Source organism: Cheilinus undulatus, linkage group 21 (genome assembly GCF_018320785.1).
Source record: "Cheilinus undulatus linkage group 21, ASM1832078v1, whole genome shotgun sequence".
Lineage (NCBI taxonomy): Eukaryota > Metazoa > Chordata > Actinopteri > Labriformes > Labridae > Cheilinus > Cheilinus undulatus.
Genome location: NC_054885.1, coordinates 3,064,045 through 3,076,254, shown reverse-complemented (window position 1 = coordinate 3,076,254; position 12,210 = coordinate 3,064,045). Strand labels below are relative to the sequence as shown.

Here is a 12,210-nt window from a genome sequence, read left to right as displayed (position 1 = left end):
TTTAATCACTTTGTTTCTCATTTGTTCTTGAATTTGTTCGTGATCAGATCGGATCTTCGGGTCGTGGCGTTTCTTTGTGAGATCTTGAGCCTACTTCACTTTGTCTGACAGCTTCTATTTAAGTGATTTCTTCATTCAACAAATCTGGCTGTAATCAGGCCTGGGTGTGGCCTGTGAAATTGAACTCAGCTTTCCAAAAACTGTGGTTAACTGCACTAATCCTGTGCAAAAAATACTTTACACATGAGATTTTATGGTCATTAAAATGTTCTTGATCAAGGAGGCAAATTGTTCCACAAAGATTTTACTCTGCTATGCTAGCATTAGGGAACATGCTCTGTTCAGACCAGTGGTAGAAGCCTCCAGATATCCTGTCCTGGCTGCTTGACTGACTGATCTTACCACACTCTTGCCATGTTTTTAGGATCTGACAGCCATCGGAGTGACAAAACCAGGCCACCGCAAGAAAATCTCTCTAGAGATCAACAACCTGAACATCCCTGAGTGGCTGCCTGAGTACATCCCAGTAAGACTTCTACCTGTTCTCTGCTGAACACAGTAAACTTCCAAATGCTGTGACACTGTATGTCTAAGCTTCTGGTCTCTCTCACAGTCTGATCTCGGTGAGTGGCTCAGCGCCATCGGTCTACCACAGTACCAGAAGAAACTCTCAGAGAACGGCTACGACTCCATCAGCATCGTCAAAGACCTCACATGGGAGGATTTGCAGGAGATCGGCATCACAAAGCTGGGTAAGTCCACCTTACTTCTTCAATAGTCTAACGTGTTCAGGACTGTTGGGGCCAGTGTTGTAATGCTGGTGTGATGGTTCCCTCCAGGCCACCAGAAAAAGCTAATGCTGGCAGTGAAGAAGCTGTGTGACATCCAGAGGGCGATCCTTCAGGCGGAATCAGGACAGGGCACACTGCGACGCAAAGGCCCGGGAGCCCTCCACCTGGTGACCATTGAACCACCTGACTCCTCAGGTGAATGCTCCTCTCCTCACACCCCAAAGATGCTGACCTTCCAGGACAGCGAGCTGAGCAGCGAGCTGCAGACGGCCATGTCCAGTCACTACGGAGGCTGCGAGGAAGTCTTGGCCATCAACAACGCAGTGGGAATGTCTCAAAGCCAGGAGAGTATCGACACTAGGTCTAGAGGCTCTGGACGCTCCCAGGAGCCTCCTACGGCATCCATCACCCCCCACAGTTATTCTCAGGAGAGCCTGGACGGCAGTCCTGCCAAGGAGAGGAACCACCCTGAGGGCTGGGATCAGAGGCCTCTGCAGCAGCAGTTGCTGCCGAAGCAGGTGCCTTTGGGGACTGCAACTGTATTTAAATACCCCGCCATCCCAGCCAAGCCCAAACTGTCTGGGTCTTGCAATTCCTCCCCTCATGGCTCCCCAGCACTAAAAGGTTTCAGCTATCTGCATTCTCACTGTGGCTCAACAGATCTAAACCCATCTCAGAGGCCTGTTGACCACACCATGACCCTGACTCCACCAAAGAAGCGCAACCAGACTAAGACTCGCTATGCTCTGTCAGACGGGGAGCCCGATGACGAGGAGGAGGAGGCAGCTTTCCGTTCTGGAAACGTACCATCCTACGCCACTTTAACACGCAAACCAGGTCGCAGCCAACTGGCTCGATTGCAGGCAAGCCCAGACAAGAATGGAAACGTGGGACGCAGTCAGTCCTTCGCAGTGCGTGCTCGGAAAAAAGGCCCCCCTCCTCCGCCGCCGAAGAGGCTCAGCTCAGTGAGCAGCACAACCAGCGGGGAGCTGAGTGACAGCAGCACAACGTCCTCTGTAGGCGGGCTGACGGACAGTCCGGTGAGCGTTCGAAGCATCGCAGCCTCTATAGAAGGAAGGACAGAGGTCAAAGACCTTGCAGGATCCAAACCAGACCTTGTCCAGCAGGATCCTGCTCCTCATTCTCTCAGTTCTACTGCTCAGGAACCAAGAGAGACTGGCAGTGTTAGGAGGAGGGTGCAGAGCGAGTGTATTCCCTCCAAGACTGCCACCAGCTCTGAGCCGGATCGAGGGGTGAAGTCTGACACAGAGGAAGAAGAATCAAAAGGCCGTGGACTGGACGGCTCTTCATCCCCCCAGAACAGTTCCAGTGAGTGCATCCCCTTCGCTGAAGAAGGCAACTTGACCATTAAGCAGAGACCCAAAGCTCCTGGTCCACCTAGGGCTGAGGCGGTGCTGGAGCCTCCAGAGAAACATGAAGCCAAGAACCTGGAAGTACCTGAGTTTAACCTTAAAGAGTCTGACACGGTGAAGCGCCGACACAAACCCAAAGACAAGGACCAGGCAGGAGGTTCTCCGAGTAGAGTGGGAGCGGAGGAAGCAGGGCCCAGCAGACCTCTGTCCAAGAACCAGGAGGAGATCAATCTGAGGATAAATGAAGCCAGTCTGATTAGGCCAGGCAGCCCGGCAACGGCATCCCCCATCAAACGTCCGCTCTCCCCAAAACCCCCTGCTGTTGCCCCGAAACCTGCTCGGCACAGTCTGCTAGGAGCACAAGGTAAGAAAATTCCAGTTGGAGTAGTGTTGGCATTCATCTGGCATGGCTAGTTTTAGACTTGCTGGTATTTGATCTGCTGTTGTTTTTTTCCCATCAGGCCCCCTGTCTCCTTCTGTGACCGTCAGCGGGGTTCAAACTGTGGCCTTTGGCTCACCATCCTCTCCGGGTCACGGATCCAGAGTGATGGTCCCTCAGACTCCTCACAGTCCCTCTTTGTCAGCTGGAAGGAGCCAGGTATATACGCCGGGTCCAGGTGAGGAGGTTCAGCAGAGGCTGGATCAGACCAGCACGTCTTTGGAAGCAGCTCTGATGGCCGTCGAGAGGAAACTGAACCGAGATGACAGCTCTGAAAGGTAAGGACGTGCCATCAGGTGGTTTAGGGCTCCCGATCAGGGTATTTTAGTCCTTTTTTACAGTCTGTTTGTGATCACTGGTCATGCCCTGGCATGAGGGGTGAAGATGGGGTACAAGCAGTGGTGAGATCTCCTGATCCAAGTTGTCCCACAGCATCTCCCAGCTGCCTTATCCAGTTTTAACTGGACCAGACCAACAAACAAATGTCAGTAATTTGAATGTGGCATGTTTCTGATTAATCTAATCAATAAGGACCTAATAAAATCTAAAGACGTTTTTTTAATTTCAACCTTTTAAATCGTGAATGACCACTCCCATTTCCTGCTTCTCATTTTTATAAAATTTTTTCACAAAGAAAGGGGCGGGGCTGACATCATTTAGGCAGCATACCCAGGTTGCTCTGATCAATTGTATTGAGCATATCATAAGGATATGAAACAGAACGTAACAAAACAGAATATCATAACATAACATTGTATTGTATCACAGTGTGACGTACCATACTATATTGTTTCACATTGTATTGTATGGTATTGTAATGTTACATATGGTATGGTCATGCAACATATTGTAAAAACATATCGTTAATGCAACAAATGGTACGTAACATTATAGTAGCAAAACGTAAAGTTTGATAACATATCGTACCTTAACATAACAAAACATATTGTAAAGTAACACAATCACAACATATCGTAAAGAAACATAACGAAACATATCCTAATAAAACATAACATCGTAAGGTAACATATTGTTACATAACATATCGTATTGTAATGTAACATTTTGTAGGATAACATGTTGTAACAAAACATATCCCAGTGTAACATGTAATGCTACAAATGGTAAGAAAAATATATCCTAATGGAATAAAGTGTGAAGAAACATATTGTTACATAACAAATCATAAGGTAACATATTGTTATATATCATATCATAACGTTATATTTTGTAACACAATGTAACATATGGCAACGTAACACATTGTAGCATATTGTGACAAATGGTAACGTGACATATGATAATGTAACATATTGTAACAAAACATTATAACCTAAAATATCTGATAACACGTTGTAACGTAATAGGTCATAACAAAGCATCTGGTAACTAAACACATTGTAATGAAACAAATTGTAATGAAACATCGCAACAAAACATCGTAACGAAACATCGCAATGAAACATCTTAATGAAACATCGTAACAAAACATACTGTAATGAAAGAATGTAATGAAACATAGTAATGAAACATCGTAACGAAACATCGTAACGAATCATCGTAACGAAACATATCCCAAAGTAACATGTAATGTTATATTAACTTCACATATGGTAACACAACATATGGTAAGGTAACATAATGTTTTGTAACATATCGTAACAAAAAAATTGTAATGTAACATATTGTAACTAAACATTGTAATGAAACATTTAAAATGTAATATAACATATCGTAATGTTACATATTGCAATACACTGTAACATATGGTAACGTAACATATGGTAATGTGACACATGCTACCGTAACACATGGTAACGTAACACATGGTAAAATACATCATAATGTAACAGAATGTAAAGAAACACATTGTAATGTAACACATTGTAACATAACACATTGATCACATAAGGTAACTTAACATATAGAACATAACATATTGCAATGTAACGACTGTAATGTAATGTTATGTAATGTAAGAAAAGATATTTTGGAAGGTATCTCATTGTAACATAAGGTAACATATTGTACTGTATTTGTATATCACAGTGTAATGTGTGCCATCCTGCCATCTCATCCACTCGTATCACACTGTATCCTAACATATTGTATTGTCTTAGCATTATAATGTACGTTGCATAGCGTAACATTACATTATGTATTGTAATGTAACAGTGTATCTAAATAACTGTATCATTTTTTATCGCATCATATCGTACCAAATAGTATCCTATCATGCTGATTGCATCGTTATTTTGTACAGTAACATATCGTATCGTATCTCTATGTAACATAACCTAATGCATCGTATCATAACATAATGTAACATGTCATAAATTACCCTGATGTTCTCCCACCCCTAACATCAGTCTCGTGGTCTTCCTCTTGTCCAGTCACATCACAGTAGCAGGTTGAAGGATAATCTTGTCTATTGATAATTAATTGTTCATGTTTTCTTCTCTTTAGTGTAACGACCTCAGTGAAATCAGCGGGGACCATTCTGGACGACATCGGCAACATGTTTGACGACCTGGCCGACCAGCTGGACGCCATGTTGGAATGAAGACTCTTTATGAACACTTCAAACTAAAAAACACACCTAATCTCAGGAAACAGAGAAAGAGACAAAAAAGGAGGGCTGATGGAGAGATTCACCGCTTTCTGAACGACACGACAGAGGAAGCGAAGGTCGAACACCAGCACTTAAATCTCCACTGTGCAGACGGCTGAATCTGTGTGGACGGATGGATTCCTCGTTTTTTGACCTTTCTATCGCTCGTCTTATCAAACATGAACCAAACAAAGACAGGACCAGTGTTATCGGCCCGCTGTGAGGCAGATTATTATCATTATTTACTAATGTTGTAACATGAAGTTTTATCTTTTTGACATTAGAGAGGGACGAACTCTGACGCCATTTCCTGTCCAGACGCTGTTCCACTTAGTTATTCCAGTCAATGTTAATCTGAGAGGTGTTTTATTAAGAAATTAATCCTTCGAATGAAACTTGTCCTTCAGAAACTTACAGAAAATATTCACTTTTTTCCAACACTGCAGATTTTATTTTGAAAATCCAGTTATAAGTGAGTCTTTGGGCCTTAAAGATTTAAATACAGGAAATGTTTATGGAAGTGGATGTTGTCACATTGACATCACCTGTTGGTTTGCAGGCTGCTTTTTTAAAGCCTCTATTTTTTATTTTGTTGTTTTTAATGATTAATGTGACATTTTAGATGATAAATTAAAGCGTATGATATTTAAAGAATTAACCAACAACATGCTGAACTAAACTGCAGATTAATTAAGAATGAAAATATGTATCAGTTTCAGAAAAGTGTGTCATATTTCTGATTTAAATCCGTTTTTATATTAACTGTTGTCCTGATGCAGGTTTTTCTCAGTGGAACAGAATCTGGACCGTCAGAGTTCCCCTCGGCTCTCGCGTCTGACCATTTCAAATTTTATCTTTGTAATATTTAAAAAAAATATCTATTTTATACAAAGTGATCTTAACCAGGTGTATTTAGTCTCCCGTTGGCACGGCTCGGTTGTGTTTGTGTCGTTGAAACTGTCCATGGAACTAAAACTAAGTGTCGTCGACAGAAAGGGAAGACGTGAGCATGTTCAGCTGTGGATCTCTGTGTGATATACAAACTATTTTTTGATATTCATTTTAGCCAAATTAGTATTTAAATTAGACTTATCTAAATATGTATATTGTACACTAGAGGTATATACAGGAGCAGATACTCAACCAAAGTCTTTGTACAGATATTTTCACATTTCCTTTAAAAAAAACAGGAGAATTGTCCTTTTTCCTGGTGTTGAATGAAGTGTATGGAGTTTTGTCATCCAGCCTGCAGCGTATGATGAAATCAGCATCTATAGCATGAGTAGCTCAATCTGAACCTGTCTATGTGTGAATGAGAGCCTCCTTTTTTAGTTTCTTCAGAATCTTGTCTCAGGAAAATCTTGGACTCCTCACACTGGCTCCTCCATGTCTCACTGCTAATGGGAGAAAGGATTTAAAAAGCTATATAAACTTTTATTTATTATGGAAGCTCATATCTGACACTTAAGAAAAGAAAGATGTATTTAAGGTAGATGATTATCGAGGAAAAATCTTCAATCATCATTAGGAGAAAAGTCCAAATTATGAAACACAGTTAAAGTCATAATTATGAATACAAAGGTCATAAAATGAGAATAAGTCATATTTATTAGATAAAACATAGAAATGAGGAGATAAAGTGTTGAAATTATGAGGTAAAAAAATCAAAATTATGACATTGAAATTTCAACCTCTCTTAATTATGACTGTCAATCTTAAAACTTAAACTTTATCCTATAATTTTGACTTGTATCTTGAATCTTTTAATTTTCAATCTCAGAATTTAATTTTTTTTAATCATAAAAATAAATATTTCATAATTTTGACTGTTATGACAATTTTTTTATTAAAATTTTCTAAAATTTTCCATCTCATAATCATGATTTTTTTTAATACACTTTTTATCCTTAATTCATGTTTTTGGATTTTGTTCTTATAATTTTGACATTTTATCTCATAATTATGATTTATTATGACACTTTTTAACTCATAAGTCATGCTTTTGGCTTTTTTCTCATAATTTTGACATTTTATGTCACAATTTTGAATTTGTACATCATACTTTTGACTTTTGTTTCATGTTTTTCTTTTAACCTCATAATGTCGACTTTTCATCCCATTATTATGGATTTTTTATCTTTATCTATTATAATCGTGGATTTTAAATTCAAATTTTATGTCATTTTTAAATTTTTTTATCTAAACAGAAAGACTTTTAATCTCATAAATATGACTTTGTGTCATAATTATGATTTTCTTTCTGGTTTTTATTTGTTCCACTGAGACAGTCATCAGAAATGTTCACTAATACTAACAAAAATAGATATTTGATTTTAAAAAACTGATGAAATTTAACTGTTGTCACTTTCGTTTCATCGAGTTATATTTTTCATTGTGTCTGTACTTTCACCAGTGTGTTTTAAATCAGTTAATTTTTTTTTTACATTTTTCTTAATTTAAATTCTTGCCGATTAAATCGTTACAAAGAAAAGACATTTAATTGACATATTCTGTCTCATGTCTCATTAAAACATTTGAAAATGTTTTTGCGTTTCAGTGGACTAAAACTAGTCTAAAACTATAAATCTAAAATTGGACTAAAACTTTAGAAAAAGAAGATCTAAAGACAAAGACTATAATTCAAATTACTACTGATATTTATGACGTCTCATAATTTCAGCTTCATTTCACAGTTATGACTATTACTTTCTCTTAAATTTGCTTTAAGCTTTTTCACATTTTCTTTTCTTTTTTAAAGTAGAGGAAATGAGCTTCCATAATAAACCCTAAAAGAAGAAGAATTTGAACATTTAGCTTTCGTAGGCTAGTGTTTGTGTAAGTGAACGCAGCAGAGAGCTGTGAACAGTGTAACAGCTCTGCTGCGTTCACTTACCCTGGGAATTTAGAGCTGATGATAACATCACAACCAAATTTAGCGCATTTCCCTTCAGTCTTCAGGTGTTTAGAGGCATCCAGGTGCTGGAGATCTAGTTTAAAATTAAAAAAATCAGATTTGATTAATCTCTCCTAAGTTTGTTTTTAAATCGTCCATGAAGCAGAAGCAGCTTTCAGTAATCCTGAGACACTGATGGCAGCTTCAGGTCACCTGCAGTCACACCTGAGATGAGAGCAAAGATATTTAGTCCTTCCTCCAGATGAGAAAACAAAGATCTGATCAGAAAAACGACAGTGGGGTGTTGTCAGCTCTAGAGAAACTGAAAAAGGAGGATATTTCTGTGTGTGTGAGTGTTGTCTCTAATTTCTTTTCCCCTGCTGCTGTCCTCTGTCTCCTCCAGCTGTTCTCTCTGTTTATTGAATATGACGTTACTCTGCTCGTATGTTTTAATCTTTATTGACAGAGAATAAAGCTCAACAAGAAAACAGACTATTGTTCTTTTTTCCTGACCCTGAGAATTAAATGTCTCTTTTAAAAACATCTTTGACTCAAAAGTACGGTGGCCCTAAAGGTCAACTGTACAAATACTTTATGATAAAAAATAAATAACTAAAAGGAAAAAGGAGATCAAAAATAAACCACCTTCTACTAAAAACACTTCACATGCAAATATTTTTTTCACTTCAATTCAATTCAACCTTTATTTTCATTGCACAAAAAGTACAACGAAATTTTCTGTGCTTCCTGGATGGTTAAGATAATAAATAGAATAAAATCCACTGCTGCATACACACTCACTTTCATCTCCACACCCATGTTAAATGACATAAATAGATTAAAAATAAGAAAAAAGGTTAAAAGAAAAATTCACATAAATATTTTATTTCTTCAGTAGGTGAAATGTTTCACGGATTTTCTTTGTTTTTTTGAAATTCTAATGTATGGCATTAATTATTTTTGCTTGTAATAAAATGGTTCAGATGTCTGGTGAAATGTTATTTCACTTTTTTACAATTTTTACAACCGTCTCGATACAGACAAAAAAGCTTTAGAGAGTATATGTGAGACAGAATGGCGTAAAACAAGAAAGAGAGCAGAAAATAATATTTAAAAACTTTTTTTTTTTTTTTTTGGTCTCTTCCAACATTAAGCTTTATGCTTTTGGGATTAATATTTATATTTCTCTTTCTTCTTTTGTTCCTACATATTTCCACCTTGATTTTAAGCACTAAAAAAGTTGAATTTGTGTTTAATTATCATGTAAAGGTGTGCTTTCAAAACTATTTAAGCTTTAATTTATTCTGCTCTTTTTGTCCTTTTCTTCCACAGATTTTTGAGGTTATTCCCTCTCAAGCCACTGAATAAAATCAGGGTTGAAAGGTTACTCTTTTCTTCTTTTAAAGGTTTCTGAATTATCTCGCTCGTATTTGTGAACAAACAAACTTTCTTTCAAGTATTTGACTTTACAGTCTGGATGCAATACCAACGATCCACCAGCAGATGTCGCCCTTTCTCCACTTCAACTGGCTCACAAAGAATCATTCAGAGGATCACAAACTTCTGCACATTTTCTTAAATTCCTTAAGAACCGAGTTTATTTTTATAATACAATTAAAGATATTATTATTTTTAATGATTTATTGCATTTTTCAAAAAGTCTTTAATAGTTTTGTTTTGATAATCAACAGACAAAAACACTTTGTTTTCGATTTCCCTTCATTTATTATGTTAAATATGTTCACTGCTGTTTAATCTTTTAAAGCAAAAGACTGGTTTTAGAAAAAGAAGCACAGATATTAGTTCTTATTTTGCCACAGATATCCTCTTTTGTAGATTTCTAAGTTTAGTTCCTAGCCTTCAGTGATACCACGGAATAAAATCCGGGTTTATTTGGGGTGCAATACCAATAATCTACCAGCAGATGGCGCCAATTCTACATTTCTACAGCTCATAATAATTCAGGGCAGGGTTGCCAGGTCTGGGTGACAAATCTAGAAAAACGGCTGATAAAAACTAGTCCAAAATCAAACCCAGTGCTGAAATTCAACATGAGCCAACTAAATGCGGTTGATTTAGTTGTATTTGAGGTAAATAAAGTAGTTTATTCTGCTTTGGATATCAACCACTTAAAGCTTCTTGTATTATATTTCATACATACTTTTATGATATCTTGACCTAATCAATATGATCAATAAATTATTTAAAAATCTTTTGAATAAAATCTGATAAATGATAAAAATGCTCTCAAGTGGATAATCAGTTGCCAAAGTGCTTAATGTATCAAATGTGATACAAAAAATATGTTAAATTTTATGGAACTTTTCTGTTTTAGGATTTCGAAAAACAAAAAAATCTGGCTATTATTTGTGTTTTCAGGCTTCAATGGGTTAAATACACATAAAAACAAAATAGGTCTGATCAACCCTTGGACAAAAAAATCCACCTGCGACAGTACGTATAAAGTGGCCCAATTCAGGGGCCCAAAAGTTTATCATGCCAAAGTCTCATCAGCCTCTGGTGTGGACCCCCTCCTCCCTTTGGAAAACCTCTACAGTTCCATCTACAGTACAGTGCCGAATTCAAAAATAAACACAACCTTAATGTATAATTTTATTATTCTAATAAAAATGTTGTGATGCGTTCATCATTTAATGTCTTTGGTTTAAAAAAACTTCTATAATTAACAGAAGCAGCAAAAAAAGTTTTAAATGCAAAATTGAGTATTTAAAAAAAAGTGGTTTAACTGTGATTAACAAAATAATTTTGTAATTAATCTTGATTGAAACTTGACTGTATGGCAGTCCTATCTGAAACGTTATGTTATTTAGTATAATATTCACATTAACTAGTAAAACACACCTCTTATGAAAAGTCTGGCTTTGCTGTGACATTTTTATCCAAAGAGAAAGCTTTAAACCAGGGGTGTCAAACTCAAGGCCTGGGGGCCAAATCTGGCCCATGGTGCAGTTATACCCGCCTCACCAGTTTGAGATCTGCAGATTTCCTCCAGTATAACAATGTAAACTTAACCTTGATGACGTGAAAATATCCGTTTTAAGTCATGAGAATTAGAAAGAGTGAAAAGTTAAAATGATGTGATACAAAGTCAGGAATGTGGGAAAAGAAATTTATTTTCATTTTGTTTTATAATTTTCATCTTTGACAATAATGACTCTAAGTAATGGTTTTGACCTACTGAAATCATTATTTTGATTTTTATCTCATATTTTAACATTCAGATTCACCACTTTAATTTTTAAGTCATAGTTTGATGTTTTAAACTCATGAATTTGAATTTTATCTTACATTTTGACATTTTCAACTCCTAACTTTGAATTTTAATCCCAAATTTTAACATTTTTGATTTAAAATCATACATTTTTATCTTGTCTTTGGACCTTTATATCTCAATTTTTTTTAAATCTTATATATGACATTAAAAACTCTTGATTTTGAATTGTATCTTATATTTTCAACTTTCAACTTTTGATTTAGAAATTTTTTTCTCATATCTTGACCATTTCAACTCCTAATTATGACTTTTAATCCCAAATATTGACCTTTTTGATTCAAATTGTTACATTTTTTAACTCATATTTTGACATCTTAAACTGATTTTTTAATTTCATTCCATTTTTTGACCTTTAAAACAAACGTTTTTTTAAATCTTATTTAAATTGACCTTTAAACTCATTATTTCTTTAAAAATAATTCTCAGTCTGACCTTTTAAACTCATGATTTTAAACTTTATACCATATTTTGACATTTTAAACTCATAATTTTTAAATTTAAATTCATATTTTGATCTTTTAAACTTATGATTTTAAATTTTTTTCTGATATTTTGGCTTTTGAAAGTACTTGAACAGTTGAAAGTCTTGAATTTATCTTCTGACATTTTTTTTTTTAAATCTCAAAATCATTTATCGTAAATGTTGTTTTTTCCCTATAATTCGTTAGTGGTGGAGATGAGTCTGACAGCTTATGGGAAATTTTGACCCAATTAGGCCCTCAGGTTAGACCCAGATTCAGGTGTCAGTTGCTGTGATTGAGTCTGACATCCCTGCTTTAAAGGTTTTAAATTAAAGGAATTAAACTTA

The 12,210-nt window shown here is 36.4% G+C and overlaps 1 protein-coding gene across 6 annotated transcripts in view; it reads left to right on the top strand.

Moving 5' to 3' along the window:
• Positions 1-7,088, top strand: part of LOC121529380 (caskin-2-like) — a 96,117-nt gene extending 89,029 nt beyond the window's left edge. For all 6 annotated transcript variants that reach the window (XM_041817179.1, XM_041817178.1, XM_041817177.1 and 3 more), the window contains 5 exons: positions 425-526; positions 614-752; positions 840-2,528; positions 2,626-2,881; positions 5,070-7,088. In XM_041817179.1, coding sequence (XP_041673113.1) covers positions 425-526; positions 614-752; positions 840-2,528; positions 2,626-2,881; positions 5,070-5,166 — 2,283 coding nt within the window. In that variant the 3' untranslated portion in view covers positions 5,167-7,088. The remainder of the gene's footprint in view (positions 1-424; positions 527-613; positions 753-839; positions 2,529-2,625; positions 2,882-5,069) is intronic.
• Positions 7,089-12,210: the final 5,122 nt, after the last annotated feature.